Raw genomic sequence first — 19668 nt, forward strand, 5'->3', positions numbered from 1 at the left:
ACCGGTGAAGGCGGCTGCCGAACCGGTTGCTGTTGAAGGCTTTTGACCGCGTCTGTCAGCACGGTTATCTGCCGCACGATTGCCGCGATCTGTATCTCCGTGGTCACTGTGGGATGCGGAGAGCTAGGTTCCACCATGGAGGGTGGAGGAGAGACCTCTTCCCGATGGGAAGAGCGCCTCGCCGATCCAGTGACCCTCGATCGTTGAGCTCTTGTCTTTGTCATCTTGAAAGATGTTTCAAGTTTCGTGGGGGTCGCAATCCCTGGTGCTGTCAACGAAGCACCAACTTGTCACTGCGAGATCCTCAGTCCCCTTCCTGGCGCGCCAATCTGTTGCGGCCAATCCCCTCATCGCCTGGTCACCGAGAACGAGCGCCTGCAAAAGAAAGTCCACACTGACCGGAGGCGGCTCCGGCGGGGACCCTCCGACGGTCAAGTCAGAGAGGAGACTAGGCAACAGCGAAAAGGAAACAAGGAGCTCAACGAGAGAGAGAGAGGGGGAGAAGGAGAGCTTGGAAGTTTTCGAAGGGACCTCTCTAGCACTGTTGCCTTTCCCGATTTATAGTGGGAGGTGGTATGGCCTCGCCATGGGTGATGTAGACAACTGGAGAGTTGTCAAATCACCGGAGGTTGTCACGTCGTTGACGAGTTGACAGGTCCTAGAAATTAATTTGCGTCCTTGGCAGGACAGCGCCCCAGGTTTTCTGGCAGTGGAATGTCTCCTGGCGTTCGTACGACGTTTGCTTGATAGGACTGCAGCTCATGCCGCTCATTCGGCGTCTAAAAGGACCTGTAGAGGTGGGACGTCAGGTATCCAAACCGATGGTTAGTCGGCGGTGTCCCACCCGATAGGAAGTCGGTCACGGGAGATCGGCCCTCAGGTGATCAGAGGCGACGTTGGCCCGTTAGGCCGATCCACTCCGATCGGGCACGATCGGTAGTCACTGTCGGTGTTGCCCACCGTCGGTCGGGCGAAGTCGGTCGGGCCCGTAGTAGAGTCGGTGTTGAGGACGGATCGGCACTGGTGAGCCGGCAGTAGGGTCGGTCGGTATATCCCAACACTTGCTATTCTCTTTACTTTTTAGTTCATCCATAAACAATTTATTCCTGCACATGAAGATGCCCAAAATTAAAATAATCAACTTCAAGCTAATATGTGATGCAGTCGCATGAAACAGCGGAACCAGCTTCTAGCTAAGACTGATATACATGAGCGGGGGCAAGAGCATCTTTCCAATTTATAGGTTAGGAAGGCAGGAATGAATCCAGACGGATCATTGGAAGAATTACAGATATTATCTCAACTCCAATAAAAAAACAACATTACCATGACCAGCTCTGTGATTTCACAAAAATTATTCGCATGAAACAGCAGAACCAGCTTTGAGCAAAGACTCGTAAACATAAGCGGGAGCAACAGTACCTTCCCAATTAATACGTTGGAAGGGTCGTAACTCTCAAGACTGGAACTTGAAAAACAAAGGCACAATTAAAGGAGGAACTAACATGAATCTAATGACTTCCACATAATTCACTGCCATGTTTTGATATGATTGAGGGGACTGATGCTAAGGATATGAATGATGCTAGAGAACTAACGTGAATCTAATGACATCCACATAATTCACTGACATGTTTCTTCACGGCCATGTTTCGATATGATTGAGGGGACTGATGCTAAGGATATGAATGATCCTAGAGAATTAACCGACAGAAACTGCATAAGCAATGTCCTTTTTATAAAAAAGAAAAAAGAAAAACTTTTGCAACTCAAAAATTCACTGTGTTTTTGTAATCTTATTGCTCCCTTTGTATCCGCAAATATGAATTGTGCCACGTAACGAAACAACGTAAATGCTGGAAGACGATTGACTGCAAATGACTTTTCCAACCTACCGAAGCACAGCTCTTCTTTTAACACATCAATTCCAGATTTTCACCGCTATTCACTGCTATTAGACACGAGACCATGGACCGTGCAGCACTTTAATACACTTATAATAGTGCCTTAACTCTCTCCGGTGCAAACAGTAATTGCACCAAACAAGCAGCTCAGATAGCAATTGCACCAAAGACGTTAGATTCACCCTGTTCCAGGGGAAGCTCGGATGCCCCCGTTCATACAAGATACAGTATACGCATCAATGTTGAACCAAAATACATGTTAAATTCCACAAACGTTTTTGTCGAGATATTTGCCACTGCACCTGCACAGCCACATAGAGAAGAGTTTGACGTTCTGATTCAGTATCTTCACCATCACCACTAATTTGGTGTCTCAAATCCTGGGATCAACATATCAGGGCTTTCAAGCTTCTGTGAACATATAGTTTGGAATTAAGAAAAGAGCAATTCTTTCTGCACCGCACCGCACACCGCACGTGCGGTGGTGATTCGCTCACATGCAGACCCACAGATGTCAGGGGGTAAAAAAAAAAAAAAAAATTTTACCGGCCCCACACGTGCAAATCACTGCACGTGGTGCGCGATTTTCTGCACCACACGCGGTGCACAAAGAATTTCGCTAAAGAAAAAGGAAACCTAGGAGATCTCAGACCCATTAAAATGAGAACTCTGGTTGACTACAGAACATAATTATTTCAACAGCAAGTAAGAAAGGTAGAAAACCAGCATGTCCACATGCTGTCTTGACATGCAGCAGCAGAATCTCTAATCAGCAAGACATTAGGCCAAAAAATCAGCATGACACAATTGATTTGCTACGTCAAAGATAGAACTGTAACAGACCACTTAAATTACACGGGCATGACATGCTCCGGTGTACTACTTGGATGTGTTCACCGACTCGTGCATGTCACATACCGATCATGGTAAAATGGTTAATGCTGCCTTCATCTGATCATTAGCTGTTTAGCTATTAAATGGAGGCCATACTTTCTTCAATTACTAATGGAACTCTTATACATACGAATTTACAGGGACTGAATTCAAATAGAGATATGACAGGCCTTCCCACTGATAATGCTGATGCCTCAGCAAGGGCTCCACTTGTAGTCACCTTTAGCTTCTATTCTGCATACTGATGCAGAGGAGCATGCTGAGGCCTGCAGATTACATAAAACTTTTACACCAACCTGGCCGAAATGGAAGGATCACTAGAGATAGCATCAAAACAAAGGCACAAAACAGTGCCAACAAGCTTAAATCTTAAGCTCACCATCAGACATGCATTTCTAGTATGTCCAATGCAATCTTGAAGTACACGTCAAATTAACCCACTCCTCTGGTGATAAGATGTAGCCACTTTTCTGCCTCTTAATTACACAAGAATGGGTTAAGAAGCAATCACCAGACTCATTGCAAGCAGCATGTCAAGGTGGGTGAAGTTCTCTTTTGTCCGTAAAAGAGCCACGACCCCAAAATCAGAGTCCAACAGCTAGTCTGAGGCGGCATCTATTGATGGATACAGCCTTGGACGAACTGAACGCGGTTGGCGAGGAGGTGAGAAAGGACCATTAGACCTTTGTCTACTTGAGACTTTGTTGACTCTGCCATCATCCATGCCTTGAAGCATTGAAGCTGCAACCAACAAATAAGAATCAAAGCATGCAATAATACAAACACTCAAAGCCCAAAGTTAAATTGAACAAGAGAGCATGTCATATTTTAAAGTTTAATAACCTAAGGGAGAAGGAGAGACCGCAATAGATCCAAGTGAGAAATATAGGGGATGGAAAGAAGTAAACAGTTTTAGATGCAGGTGAAAGCAGAGGCAGCAGAATGGATAGCCAGATAGCAGGTCAAATCATATGAAACGATTAGGAAGCAACCATGCAGTACAACAAAAAAACTCAGTAAATAAAAGAGCTACAGAGGCAAAAAATGACAGCAACATAAAAATATTTCAACCAAGATATTCTAGATAAAATGAAAAACTAATGCATTTATACCAAAAAGGAGGATAACAAGAAGATGGACGAAAACTAGTACCATTTTATTATTTAACATCCAAATTTTAGTATTTAACACCAAAACTTACTATGGAGGAAAGGTTAATTCAAGAAAATGGTACAAACCAGCATTGGCTAATGAGTCTATCCCACTCTTCTGCTGTGTCGAGCAAAACTTGTTTGTTGAAGGAGGGTCCACATTACCTCCGTTAGCATCACCAAGTGTAAGAGATATCCAATCATCAGAATGGACACCATTAACCATCCTTCCATGATTGCCTGTCTCTGCATGTTCTGCAACAACAGTTGGCTGGCTTGGAAGATAAATTTGCAGAGAGGGATCATTGTCACCAACTGCTAGAGGATTATCAACCAGGCTCCCATTTACTTCAGCATAAGAATGACTGGTTGAAAGGACATGGGCTTGTGAAATTTCCCCTAAACCACCACCTGATACCAAATCATACTCATTAAGCGGTGAGCAACCACGAGAATGTTGTTGCACATCAACTAAAGCATCTGAGACATTGGAATCAGTACCAAATAGTTGGAAGCCAGGACCAGCCTGTGGACATGACTGCATTGGCCAGAATGGCAATCCAAAATCATCATTATCATTGTTAAAAAAACCAAGGCATGAAGCACCGCTGGTCCTGAGACCCAGTTCTTCAGAGTCTGGTCCTGGAGCTCCAGGATGGCTCGCAGGAAAAGATATCCTAGTATCATCAGCTGGACCTGCTTCATAGGCAGTTCTAGGAGAGATCAAAGTAACATTATCTTCATCAGAATCACTGAGAACAATAATGTTTGCATCTTTCGTTGGTGCTGGAAGAATTTTATCCTCAATATTGAAAGTTGGGTCAATGTCCAGAGAAAGAGAATCAACTTCATGATCATTATTCACAGAGAAATCAAAACGCCCCCCACCCTCTGGATTAACACTTGGATCTTCCCCATCTTGGTAACTTTCGGTTGGACTGCTGCTCATGGGGATGCCATCTTGGCAATGGTTTTGAAAATTTTCCAGCATATGTTTTTCAGAAGATGGATGCCCGAAATCTTCAGGCTTACTAACCTCCCATATTCCATTGCGATTTTTCTTGATTCCTAATTTTAGACTATTATGCCCTTCAGAAAAACCTTCCAGTTTAATCTGCTTCATGATATCCACGTCAGGCTTAACTTCCATATTGTTTGCCACATAAAGACTACCATCAGGTAAATGCCACTTTCCAAGATCCTGATGTTCACCTACATTTTTGACACGCCAAGAACCATCAGGTTTCACATCAATTTCATTTACATCTTCTCCACAATTTCGCATCTGTATCATCAAAATGCAATCGTATAGATGAATATTGATGGATCGAGTTGGGGTAGATCCAAGTTCCAAGTGAACTTACCAAAGAAGTGATGCGGTTGAAATACGGATCAATTATGATGTTTTCCAGAGAAGAATTCCTGAGGCAAATTGGACATTGCCACTGCACAAAAACCCAGAAAAATTATGAGACTAGCAGCAAGGGAGGGAACAGATCAATGAAATATTAATGAAGAAATTGTCACCTTCCGAGAACGTTGATTAAGCTCCACAAAACTTTCTAGATCAAAACATCCCATGTGAGCACAAGGTCTGAATCTACCAGCAATCTTCATTCTAGACCCAGTCATCTGCACAGGGACAAACCACTAAGCATATTGTCCACAAGAGGATGAAAGACTAGTTGAGCTTCCTGCAGCTGAGATCATTGAACTGACAACATTTTACTGGTGAAGTTTGAGTTAAAGAATTGGCTTCATATTTCACATTTCACTATGGAAGCAATATTACCATCAAAGAACAAAATTGGATGCATGCAAATGAACAATCTTAATATGTTCATTACCATATCTTGCTTTAAAATTAAATGACAAATAAGTGTAATAGGTGGTCTTAGATGGATACAGGAAGCCATAAGGGTTCAAATTTGCAAAATAGAGATGAAGTAGAGGCATGCTCAAAATGGGGATGATACAAACTCATAATAACAATTGGATACGAAAACAATGCTCTACATTATTACAAGTTCCCAGCAAAACATTAATAACAATAACTAACAATGCAAGAAAAGAACATTTCAGTATCACCATCCTGGCTGTGCCATGAAATACAAGACTGCACATGCTGCAATTTTTTCTAATTTTTTGGCCTCCAAACTCACATTCTCATTACTGAACAGGCCATGGGATTCCAATACCGATCATGTTATATTATAGCTGAATAGGCCTGCTTTTCACCTTTGCTGACTGGATGCTGTAATCTCACAAATCTCTAAGATCTCTCCATATTTCAAGTAGTTGATTAGTAAAACCATGCATGACCTTTCATTGCATAGAAATAAGGGAGGTTTGCCACCCTGCCAACCAGCCCATCAGGACATCAGCATGTCTCTTGCCTAGAGTAGCCTTGGCATCAATTTGGCACCAATTTGCAGGGCTTAGTATTATGCCATAAACTAGTGAACTCAGTTCTAAGATTTCGTCAGATCATCCTTTGATCTGGAAGGCTACCTCTATACAGTTGGGATTGAGATAGCCATTCAGATCAAGCTACAGCAGAGTACCAGGGGCAGCAACACTGAGAAAGTGAGAAATATACGTCATAAGAATTTGCATATAAATACACTAGCAAATGCTTACAGGGCAACGGAGATTAACAGTGACAGAATCTGCCACCACTTCAATATCACTGTCACTATCTGCATTGTCTGTCACAGTTCCACCACCAACGCAACGGCAAACACGGGCAAGTGCATCCCCAAATTGTTCACCATCTTCTTCCTTTGGCACCAGCTTAAGAACCTGAATGTTAAACACAAGGTTAACAACTAAATTGTGAATACAAACCAGAACTGCTGATTAAGAACATCTGAGAACATGATATAAAAATAAATAAGCAGCATATAAGATATAAATTAGAAATGATGGTATTTTATATTATGATAAACATTGATTCAGGAACTATTTCCATGAGTGGCATAGGATAAATTCTACACCAAACACATGATCAAGTGTCATTGTACTGGTACTAGCTACAGTATCAGTACCTTGCCAGAAGGCACAATACAGTCAGTATGGTACAGTTTTCCCACTATACCGGTATAGCATTCCTCATGTGCAGCACGATACTGCTTAAAAACAGGCAGTATGGGTCAGTGTGACATGGGACCAAGAGGTACAGGGTAGTTCGATTTGATTCGAACTGATTCTACTCGTACACTGGACCAAACCTCAGTATCTACCAATGCCTTATTGGTACTGTACGGTATGCCCGAAATAGGGCTATATAGATTGGTACAACAAATCTTGCACAGGGTATATCTGATGGATGCTTTGATATGGTCTACATTTCAACCTACCAAGCAAAATTTCCTCTATGACAAATGTGAAATTAAGTGGAAAACATCGTTCACCAAACCATCCCGAACTGGATGGTTCAGGCCGTGCGAACTGTACCAGCGAGTACCGGTCTGGTTCCGGCATGCAAAACAGCACAACGGCCATCTCAAAGGGAGAGAGAAGAAAGAGAAGAAGAGAAAGAAAGGGGGAGAAGAGAGGGCCTCTGGCGGCTCTTGCCAAACTCAGTAAGGGTAGAGGGAGGGAAGAAGAGAGGGTGAGATCTTATCGGGTCACCGGAAGCCTCTGGATGGATGGCGATGCCACCACGAGCTCTCCAAGAGCCGGCAAGCCAGCGCCGAGGGAGCTAAGGGCGGCCGAGGCTGGAGGGGGGCCTCCATCCTCCTCCAATTCGAAATAAGAGTTCGCCCCTATTTCGTTTTTTTTTTTTTTTACTTTTTATCGGGCGAAGTTGGCAACGCAATTGCGGACTTCACCCTTTTTTTTTTTTTTTTTGTAATTTCGATTGAAATGAACATCGTGGGTGATAAATGAGTGCATTTGAACTCCTATGTCAAGGCTTTTTCAGCTTTCCTTGCCACCTCAAGCTCTTGAGTGTGGCTTTTCAGGTCAGGTTTAATGATCACGAGTCCTTCGGTTAGGGTTAAATTAACTTGGTTAGTTGATTTTTCCATTAATCTGTCTTGAATTACAGGATTAATTTGCATTTGCATTTTCCCAATCCTCTTTACATTCTAGGGTTGAAGATAACAGATTTTGAGTTCCATTGGTTAATTGAATCATGTCAAAATAGGGTTTGTTGAAAAGTAATTAACTTGAGATTGGGTTCTTATGGCAAGATGATAAAATTGCTAAGTATTAAATGGCCTCTGAGAATTAGAAGGAAGAGGCTAGAAAGATTGTCTTAGGCAGGTTCAGCTTTTCATAAAGCTTATAGTGGCTAGAAATCTGCTTAATCTAGTCGTAACTCAAAAGCAAGTGGTTGACAAACAATATGTAAATACACTATATCCACATATCACATAAAAAACTTGTAGACCACACAATACTGGCAACCCATCTAATCACATGAGACTTTTCAAAACCTAGCAACACAGAAGAAACATAATCCAAAACCTTGCCTAATGCTTCTCCATCAATGACTCCCAATGCCTGCTTCTAATATGCAAGCATTGAATTATGTGACCTATTTAGCTGTAATATTGCACATTTAGCTAAACTTTCAAGACTTCTACTATTGAATGACCAATAGTTTTACAAAATTAATTTCTAGAAGCACAAACTCTAGTCAACCAGCAATACAAGAAATTTTGCAGATACAAGTAGCATAATATAGGCCACTTGAGAAATGCCCTAAAATGTTATCATGGTTACAAACTGATTACATTTATACAAAATGACATGACTGATTTACCTGTTCAATCATCTGTCGTCTGGCAATTCTAACGCCTAAACAGAATATGCGAGCATCACATCTTGATAAACAAATTTTGTTTGTTCCTTCCCTGCAGAGTGTGGTGATCTGAAAAGAAAACCAGAGAAGCAAGAAATACATTCTAAGACTCAAACTAACCAGAGTATAAGGAGTAACATTAAAAAAAGAGTATGAGATGGTATGAAGTGAACAGCAAACAAGCAGAAACAGGAGTATAAGGAGAAATTCTTTCCATTCAACAATAACAAGGGACTCACAACTGGACCATCATCCCGCCCATTAATTCCTAACTGTTGTGAGCCCGCCCTATTAGTTGTTCGCACTTGAATACCTGCACACATATGCATAGCACACATCTAAATATATCAACTGAATCACAATATGCATGTAAAAGGAACAACCTCAAACCCTTGTCATTTATCGTTTAAAGCTACCTCAACAGGGACAATGAGCAAAGAAACGGCCACATTCAGCAAACTCTAGAGATTAGAGAAGAATTTGAGGACTCATATTAGCATGTACCAGTGATGCTTAATCAATTAACTAATGCAGCCAATGTGGAGGCTTGCACGTAGCACAATGGGTCGATCTTATCACCAATCTGAGGAAACCCATAGTGATGATCTACTTGATATTTAAATTAGGTGGAACATCTTGGTGCATTTCAACAAAGTTTCCTTCCAGATATTTGAGAAATTGCATGTTCGAGAACCAGTGCTAAATTGATCCCAAGAGCAATGAGAACTTATAAGGGCAGTGGTACAATGACAAATTCTCTACTCCATTGTTGAGGAATCTCAATTAAATTGAGCTTTGCTTCTCTGTCTCTGAGTTGCTCTTTTTCTGAGTTTATTTCTAAGCTTCATCCTTTTTCTTCCTCCCATTCTCACCACCACTAATGGCAGCAAAATTTCCTAGCAACATCACACTTCTTACACATGGTGACTAGCAACAGCTGACTTCAGATGTCATGACATGGAATTGATTGGAAATACTTTTGGGTTGAATTCATATGTCATATGAAAGAAAAAAAACCACTAAAAAACCACTAGTCTAATCTGGAGAGGCAAAAATAAATAGCCAGGAGCAACATAAATTAATAAAAAGAAAACCTTTTCTCACATGAGGAACACAAGGTTCACCCTAGTGACATAACATGGAGCAACATAAATTAATAAATAAAGAATTTAATTAGTATTCTATCTTAAGATAAAAGCATACAAATGTTCCACTGTTTCCAAATAGTAGTAAATTTGACCCCACAAACATCCAATTATTTCCTGGTACAATAATAATCAGAAATTATAATCATAATCACCTAACATTTTCCCAACAATCTGGGGCCAACATTACGGATCCTCATTTGTCAAGTATTCCTATCTCAGGCCAAGTAGAATGCAAATCAAACCAATCACAATAATCAGCAGAATATACCAGAAGTTCACTTTTAAAAACAAGTCAAAAATTACAAGCACATTTTCATAAATTAAACTACAGTGAACTAGTAACTTGAATTATAGAACAGGAACCGGAAAAAATCAATCATAACTTTTGTTGCAATTAGGAAGATGCATTAGAGATCATCCAATTTTCATTAGTCATAATTAAGCAATGGTGGCCACTAGAGTTCCTCAAGGTGTTATCATCTTCATGTCTCAATGGTGTTCTTACTACAAACATTTATCAGAGTTCCACAATCCATACATGTCCATAGAGAATTGCAGGAATAAGTTGCGAGTGCCAACAGCATAACAATCTATCTACTGCAACAGAAAATACCAACAGAAAAGCATCAAAATGTTGCATATTTCAGTGTATTTCCCCCAGCGAGGATTATATATTCTTTAGACATCTATCCAGAGCATGTTTCTAGTGTATCTCAACTTTTAAGGGAGCTGGAAATAACTAATAACAAGTGATCTGGCAAATCCATGCATAAGCATCCCATCCGGCCAAGAATAACTTCTTAGCAACAAGACAATCAAGTGTACAAAATTCTTTTGGCATTGTTGTTAAAATCTTATACTGGAATCACATACAAATACAAAGAACATTCTCTTGTATGAGATAGAAGCTGAAGCAGGAGAAGCTCAAGATCCTAGTGAGCCACTGCAACTTACATTACTGATAAGTTCTGTTATGCGTTCATATTATTGTTCAGTGGCCAAACATCAAAACTGGTTTCCTTCCCCCATCTGATCTGCTATTCCCTTTTCTTTCAAGATTATCTTCATTATTGCATTATCAGGGAATAATTGAAGCAAGAAAAAACGTATGCAGAAAATGATAAAGGCTACACACTTCTTTTCTAACTTCTCTATCCAATTCCCTGACCTTGATTGATAGGTTCATGCTCAACAAATTCAGATCTCATCTTGTACTTTTCATGGAAGCCCAGAAACCAAAGTTCATAGGAGTAAGCAGATAAAAAAAAGTTTTTGTCTGCGTTCAAGCCTGACCCTTTATTTGATTTTCAGATCTCTCTCTCATGTAGAAAATCATAATAAAGAGCACATGGGCCCAAATGCTAGAAACTATCTAAGCTAAGGGAGAATGAGAGAGGTGCCTCTCTCCCTTTCTCGCCTCCCACTCCCCCAAAACTTAATTATAGTCTGAACCCTCTTAGTGAATCTCAACCATAGGCAATACCAGGCCACATGGGCATGGGTTTCACCTGTCACATGAATACGATTGTTGTACACATCAGGTTTCTAAAATCCAGATACATTAAAATGGGAAATCTAATCAAACAAATAGACGCGAAGAAATGTATCAATTCAATATCTCTGATTTCATTCTAGTTTTAATATGTCAAGATAAAGCACAGTCACATGTTAGATACGCATCTCATGCTCCAACATGATCATGCAAGTCAACTAATACATAATTGACTTTACTAGGCAGAATTTGATCAAACTAGACACAGTCAGACAGCTGAATTCTTTCTTTCTTTCTTTCTTCTTCTTTTATTCTGTCTTCCTTTCTTTTTTGGCAAACAGTCAGCCAATTCAAAGTGATGCAAACCAAGAATAGTTAAGAACATTGGCAAGTAATACTGGATCAAAAAATTCCCAACCAAATGAAACAACATACTCAACAAAGTCAGTAGTCAGAACCGAAGACATGAAGATGCCTCCCATACCATTAACGTGCAAATCTGCATATAGCGGCCACTGCATCCTGAAAGGAACTTTATCATTTAGAAGAATACACCAGATCTGCAGGAAAATGTGCCATACAAAGGAAAAAAACAGTCATTCAACGGAGGACACTAGTCTTTAAAAAAACAAAAAAACAAAAAAACAAAAAAAACAAAAAAAACAAATGTGCAACCAATAAATAAAATTAGAAACACAAATGGATTTTGGGAGAGCAAGTAACATAAGTTACATAACATGTTATTCCCTTATAAATCACTTGGGTTGAAATTCGTAGGAACACATGACAACTGAAGATAGAAACCTCTATACCTAAAGGGAGAAAATATACAAAATCATTTAACTAAGGTGGAGTTAATGAACACATTCTGTATATATAGGTATGGAAAACATGATGAAGACTAGAATCACTTTCTATGCAAGTTAGTTGTCAGATCTGGCAAAAAGGCAAGAATGAGGCAAAACTACGAGACAAAACTACAGATATGTCAGTCAAAATGAACTCTCACACAGGCACTGATAAGAAGAATGTATTTAATGATGTTCATTAGCCCTAACCAGAAATGATCTATTAAATAGAACAATAAGTTTAGGCAGAAGGCCTGAAAGACAAGGGAAAAATGAAACTACCTAGCTGAGAGTAAAGAGAAAAGAGCTAAAAAAAAGTGCTACTACAAAGGATACAGCCCCATCAATACAGCACATGATGATTTTCGTCCATAGCAGAATGATGGAAGAGGTTCTGATAAATGTTCAGTTTGTTAATCACAAACATCTTGGTTTATTCCCTTTTTTCCTTTGGGAGGCATGGTTTTTCGTGGTTTATTCCCTTTTTATTTAAGAAAACTGTATTTAATGAAAATAGTTAGACATAGCCAGCAACAATCTAGTAACTAGAAGGATAAGATTTAGGCAGAAGGCCTGAAAAAAGGAGGAAAAAAACAACCTAGGTGAGAGTAAAGAGAAAAGAGCTATAAAATGACTGCTACTAAAGAAGAAATGACCCTATCAACATACAACATGATGTTTTTACTCCATAGCAGAAAGATAGAGGAGGTTCTGATAAATGTTCAGTTTGTTACATCTTGATTTATTCCTTTTTTTTATAGGAGGCACAGCTTCTTTTGGAAACAGATTATTGCGTTATGCAGTCTAATAAGCATAGTTAAGAGTAGACATTTCATTTTTATTTTTAAATCACTATCATGAGACAAGGAAACAGAAGATGCTTTAAATATGACATCCAGATCTTGTACCTGTTATAAATTGTATACCAGTTCAAAATAGATGTTGAGCACTAGAAACTTCTGGAATTTACACAAAATTGAAAAAGAAAAAGCAACTTGGGTCAATGAGAAAACCTACAGGTTTAACTTCCAAAGCAAGTAGCAGATTACAAATATAACCTAAAAAAGGGGCTGAAGAGAAAAGTTGCTGGCATTTGTTTGTCTTAACAATTTAGTGGACAAAAATTAAGTTACAAACTCATGAGACATTAAAACGTAGAATGGTAAAATTCATCATCTATGCCTATCACAAAATAAATTAATTGTAGTTCTGAAAGGGATAAGTCTGCGAAAGTTCAGTGACCTACTGGCAGGAAAACAAAGAAAGGGCATTTCAACTCATCTATTAGAACCCTGATTCCATCTTAGAATAGAAGTTTTAGAGAAGCAGAAGAACAGATCAAATTGCCTTGGAGGGAAAAAAAAAAAAAAGGTGATTGAATAATCAAGAATTCATGATCTAGTAGCTTAATTAGCAGAACTGGTATGAAAAAAATATATAGAGTATGTGATTGTGTTTCCATTTTCCAACATTAGCTCATGAAATATTTGACAAGCAACAGATCAGAGATTCTATAATCGAAGTATTTTCTTATTCTAAAATATGCAAATATGAAATTACGTAAAAAACATCTTGCATAAAGATGGTGCAACAACATAAACATCCAAAATAGGTGAACTGATTAAATCTTAAAGTAGAGATCAAGCAAATAAGGAAACGAAATCAACCTGAAGATCAAATTCAGTTCTCTGCAACATTTCCCTGTCAGCTCTTGACAGTACAAATGTCATGTCATCGCTCTGCGCTGCATTTGTTCTGAAAATAAACAACTTAACAAGGTAACAGAGAGAACAATTGAAATAGTAACAAGAGAGATGAAACAAATAGAACTTATATTAGCAGCATGAAGTGACAGTTTTGTGCAACAAACAAATATAACAACAAACTCGGTGTCAGCTATCAGTAGACATTAGCATCCAGATCATTGAGAGTTTATATTCCTTAAGTTCTATCAATATACACAAGATAGGTGCACGCATCAACATTTGCCATCTAACACATGCTAAAAGGCTGTATTGGTTCCCCACTTATTATAACCCAAGAGAAATAATACCAAAGACCGAAGTTTTGGCTAAAGCCAACCAAGGACCGAAGCTTTGGCTGAAGCCAATTTATTTCAGTCAAAATGAACTGGTTTCAGTTTCAGCCCGTGACAATCCACAAAGGACCAAATTTTTCAAGTTTCGGTCTGTTTTGGCAATTTTCGGCCAAAACTGACCGAAACTAACTAGAAATAGACTTTTATGGTTGTTTGTGGACTTCTAGGAGAGTTTTTTTCTTGTTTAACAGAATTTTGGGAGACAACAAGGATGGTTAATGTCACCTCGCACTCACCCACTCTATTACTTTTGTAAGCAGGCTGTTGAGAGACGGGATGGTCTTCAATCATCCCTCTCCCATCCCAAAAGCAAGTCGCTCAACACCCTTCCCTTTGTAATTCCTCTCCATCAGAAATGGACACTATTTGTGCCTCACTACTATCTTCATGCCCATCCATACTCCCAACTGCTGTGATGATGACGACAACCACCATCATTATTTGCATGACCCACGTTGCCATAGTATGTAATACTGTTTCAATAAATATAACTAATTTTATACTGTCATAAATTTTCTTGTTACTCTTTGCTTAATTAGGTCACATTTCATATTGATCCCATCTTGGGATATGTTTAATACATTTATCATTTACCTAAGAAACAGTTAAATTGCAGTCTTGAACTACCCAAACCACAGTTATGGTGTTTCATAAATAATGTGAAATAACTCAATTTGATTTCTTTTATCCTTCCCTTTTGTTTGGTTTTCATGTTTACTCTCTCGACCAAACTCTGTAACTCAGAGCTAAACCACCAAAACAACGAATCCAACACTCCACCCTAGAGGCCAAAATACAGAATCCTTGAATAATGCAGGTTTTACAGAAATACTTGTTTGGATTGCACTACAAAAAGGTTCAATATTTAACATTTGTCCACAACAAAAGAAATATATATAAAAGAAATAATTGGGGGATCCTTCCTAACCAAACAAGCTAAAAGTAACAGCTTCAATAATGTTGTGATGCCATCCTTCATCCCTTCTCTTTTTTTATTCTTCTTTTCTTTTGTACAGCTAACTGACTCCTCACCCTCTTTGTGCCAAATTAACTAGAATGCTAACACTGAATAATATTCTCTAATCCCCAAACTGATCAGCAAGAGAAGCTAGAGATAATCTGTAATACCTATTGCTGCTCAAGACTACAAGACTATACATTAGATGAGGACCAACGTTTTTATAGCTACGAGATATATCAAAACATTTGATGTCATCATCTCATAAAAACCAAATCCACTAAGAAAAGCAAATTTAAAGTCGACATAATCCCTGACAACACATTGACACCCAGTCACACAGACAGTACAGGGCAGGAGGACTTTGAAGCCATCAATATGTGAGAGAGAGAGAGAGAGAGATTTAGCCATGCTTTCAAATCTAATTTCAATTTCCTATTCACCTTCTGTCACATAGACTTCATCTTCCAATATCATTTTCACTCAGGTCATTGATGAAGAAATCTGAATCTACTTTCTCCAGTACTTCATCAATACTACAACCACTGATTGACCTTGCTCCTTCCCTGCAGTAACTGAGAAAGCTGCTATACAACATCCAAAGGTGCTCACATCCGAATTGATATCTTGTACCAACATCAACCATTCTTTCAGCCATTTGTTTTATGTCCAAGTCCCCATTGTTTCACATGATTTGTCTGTCACCGGAACCAACCCCATTGAATACTCAACTTTTAAGTATGGGAATGTAAACAACTGTCTTTTCTAAATATAACCAGTCGGTTTAATCACATGAATGCTCATTGTTTGTTTTAAGTAAACACATGAAAATATGGTTGGTTACAATCAAGTTGCTGGTTGATATGGGATTACAGAAATAACTGATGAAATTGCAAGGATTAAGATCTATTAATATAAGATGGTAAAGGCTTTAAGGCTGGCCTTGTGTGGCCAGTCTCAGAGCCTGAATCCTCTCCCATTTGCAGGTCCCACATTGAGAAGAGAAAAGAGTTGTGTCCCAAGGAAAAAAAAAGGACACATATTTGCTCCTCTGTAAGAGAGCCTTTGTTGAGAAAGGAAAATATCAAACCATTATTTCAGAAAAAAAAAATATTGGAAAGAGTAATGCTGCCGAAAAACTATCCAGAAAAAAAAAAAAAAACCAAGTCCCACCAACTGTTTGTCCTCTTTTCTAAAAATTTGAAACTTTCTAAAACTTACAAATCTTATTTTAATGAAGTCTCAATGCTTGAGAAAAAAATGTATCTCCTCCGTCTCACACAAGCCCCATAGAAGAAAATTTGCATGCCCACTGTACACACGCAAAACTCTAGTATGAGTTTATGAAAATATGAAATTACATAAGGTTGTGAAGTAACTTAGCCCAGTGTTGTCAAAAGGGAACACCCAACCAGTTATCCAATTGCCAACTCGGCACTAGTGGGTAAAGTAGGCACCTAAAGCTTTAGCCTAAGCACTGCCTAGTAGGGGAGTAAACATACCGAACACCAGCAAGCTCTAATTTGCTTGAGGTCAGCCCAAGATCCCACACACACAACTTGAGTTTCAACCATATTGATATGTAATCTGATTTTGTTAGTCAAAATTAGCTTCTATGATAATGTGCAGCAAATGCTGGCATCAATACACATTCTGCATATCATGCTGATTCCTGTACAACATGACATGACAGGCACCAAAATCAAATGATCCTATCTGCACTGCCCATAATCAAATTTCATGATTATGCACCTACAAGCCAATCTTTCAATAAGCACATTATAGTGCAAAGATATATACAGGATGAATATATCCATCAATATGGCAACATAATTACAAAACCCAAACAGAACTTTTCAAAACATGAAAGCTCTTTTCTGCAGTCTTCCATCACTCAGGTGTCACTTGGTGCATGTCACTCACAGTATAAAATGTACATGAATAAAAATACTTTTTAAATTGCTCTCTGTGGAAAGTTAAAAAGAAACCAAAGCAAGGTTTGCCTACAAAAACAGTTGTGATGCAGTTCCAACTACATAGATAACAATTAACAGCATATCTAGAAAGATGCAATGCCTTTCAATATCACCAGAAGCCAAAAACTACTGGCAATACATAATATAGGGGAAAATTAGAAACTAACAGTACATAAATTTTGGTAAAATATTATGTCATATACTTGACCAATGAAACAAGAACAACATGTAGAAAGAGTTTCAGTATAGTACCCACCCATCATCGGCAACACCAGAAGGAGCCAACTTCACAGGATGCAACGGATGCGCAATTGTCCACCAAAATCTGTATGTTGCAAAGGATGCCACTGTAATCTAGAACTACTCAACCTTTCAGATTAAAGAAGATAGCAGAGCAATTGAATAACCAAACAGACAGCATTACAGCTCAAAAGACAGATAACTGCTACTTTGCATCTAAAAGAAACTGAGAAACAAAAAAAACAAAAAACAAAACAAAAGCATGCTCTTCATCACAATATCAAAAATATTAGAGGAAAATATGTACTGAAATCATGGATAAACTGTCTCTAGAATAATAACAACCTTTTTTGTGCCTTAGTTGATGAAGAGAAGTATGCAAAAACACAATTATACATGAATGTTTAAAATGAAAGCCTATGAGATGATATAAGACTACCACAATAAAAGGCATTATGTAGGCCACAAGAGAGACCATGCATTACAACACCCATTTGTGGACCCAAGAGGAGCCACAGCACCACCTCCACAGCCAAACAAACAGAAAATCTTCTTCCGATTTCACATTTGACACCATAGAAATTATCAAGAAACCCTACATAGATGGTGTTTTGCAACCCCCGCACCCCCCCCCCCACACACACAACAAACACACACACACAAAAAGGAAAAAACCTAAATTGTTCCCTTTTTATACAACTAAGTGTTATAGTACCAGAAGGAAACAGCATTCTTTAATTTGTTTTCAATTTGTTGGATTCCTAGACAATAAGCCTCAGTCATTAAAATTTAACAGGATTCCTCCACTTCATTCCCCACTAAAGCTCATTGATGTTTCGACAGAAAGTGTTTACAAGATAAATCTTTAAATAGAAAAATAATAATGTCATCTAGCCATCCAAAATTCATGGAATGATGGAATCCTGCTCTCTTACTCCTAGGTTGGCATGTGCTTCTAACAGCCCTAGTTTGACATGTGCATAATTTCATAGTTTGGCATGTGCTTCATCTGTTGCTACTTAATTTCGTATTGCAAACCCAACTCAATTGCACATACTCAAGCAAGAAAGAAGCTTTTGAGTTTTTTATGTATGGTTTCAACTTATAAAGAAGGAAAATGTGAAAGAAGATTAAAAATCTTAAGAGAAACTTATTGACCCATAACATGATAGAAAGACATCTTTATTTCTTTAGTTCTTCTTTTGTATGCATTCTACATTTATTTTATTGGTCTATAAGTCAATGGAATTTCTTTTGCATATGCATGTCCATAAGACATTATCGTAATCCATGTTAAAATATTTTATTTTTAATATATATAGTGTTTATAGTAATCCTGTTGAAAATAAATTTTTGCTAATGGTGTTGTTTATGTTCTCTCTAGAGGTCTACCATCTTTTCCATGTTGTATTGTAATTATTTAAATAATGTAAATCACACACACAAACAACAAGCAGTCATATGCATTATGAGCAAGAATGTTTTTATTTTTTTAGTATGAGATTGTAATATTGACATTGGTTTCCCCAAGGAAAACTTTCTGGTTCCACCTGAATTGACAGCACCGTAAAAATATTGATAGTACGATATGACCTATAGTTATGTAACATTTGCACAACACTCCCAAAGTCAAAAGCATGAAAAAAAGTCTGTTCTACAATGTTAATACCATCATCATAGGTCACAAGCTTTTCTCCCACCACTACTGGTTTATAACCCCTAGTTGGTCCACTGCAATATGCTTTACCTACATTATGTCTTCAAAGTTGTAAAGTTATTAGTCGAAGTGCTAAAAGAGTTTTATCGCCAAGTATTGCTTTGTAAACCACCATAGCAGCAACTTTCTACTCAGCCATGCTCAGGATCCAAAGTCTTGAGAAAGAGTAACAATAATAAGGCAGTAGGAAAATCAGGTGCCCCATTTTTCTCTTTCCAATTTGGAATGGTAAAATTTATTTGTATCGTAAATGAAACCTGGTAAAGCAGCATAGCCTAACATATATACATTACAATGTTTAAATCTTCAGTGTGATGAATACATGTTTTTGATTATGTTCTGCATATATACAAGACTACCAATTGCATGCATAGGTTTACATATCAATGTGTGCACACATTATTGCATGTCTTCATACAGGTTGTGAGTCCA

At 38.4% G+C, this 19668-nt stretch overlaps 1 protein-coding gene across 6 annotated transcripts in view; it reads right to left on the minus strand.

Moving 5' to 3' along the window:
* Positions 1–2684: 2684 nt before the first annotated feature.
* LOC105045818 (E3 SUMO-protein ligase SIZ1) overlaps positions 2685–19668 on the minus strand; it is a 28252-nt gene continuing 11268 nt past the window's right edge. For 4 of the 6 annotated variants that reach the window (XM_073258490.1, XM_073258492.1, XM_029264794.2 and 1 more), the window contains 10 exons: positions 17536–17604; positions 13915–14002; positions 11884–11959; positions 8999–9072; positions 8721–8828; positions 6590–6751; positions 5477–5581; positions 5314–5394; positions 4037–5234; positions 2685–3539 (listed from right to left, as the gene is read on the minus strand). In XM_073258490.1, the coding sequence (XP_073114591.1) occupies positions 3397–3539; positions 4037–5234; positions 5314–5394; positions 5477–5581; positions 6590–6751; positions 8721–8828; positions 8999–9072; positions 11884–11959; positions 13915–14002; positions 17536–17604 (2104 nt within the window). In that variant the 3' untranslated portion in view covers positions 2685–3396. The remainder of the gene's footprint in view (positions 3540–4036; positions 5235–5313; positions 5395–5476; positions 5582–6589; positions 6752–8720; positions 8829–8998; positions 9073–11883; positions 11960–13914; positions 14003–17535; positions 17605–19668) is intronic. The other 2 variants (XR_832141.4, XM_010924232.4) reach the window with 2 other exon arrangements.

Source organism: Elaeis guineensis, chromosome 5 (assembly GCF_000442705.2).
Source record: "Elaeis guineensis isolate ETL-2024a chromosome 5, EG11, whole genome shotgun sequence".
Lineage (NCBI taxonomy): Eukaryota > Viridiplantae > Streptophyta > Magnoliopsida > Arecales > Arecaceae > Elaeis > Elaeis guineensis.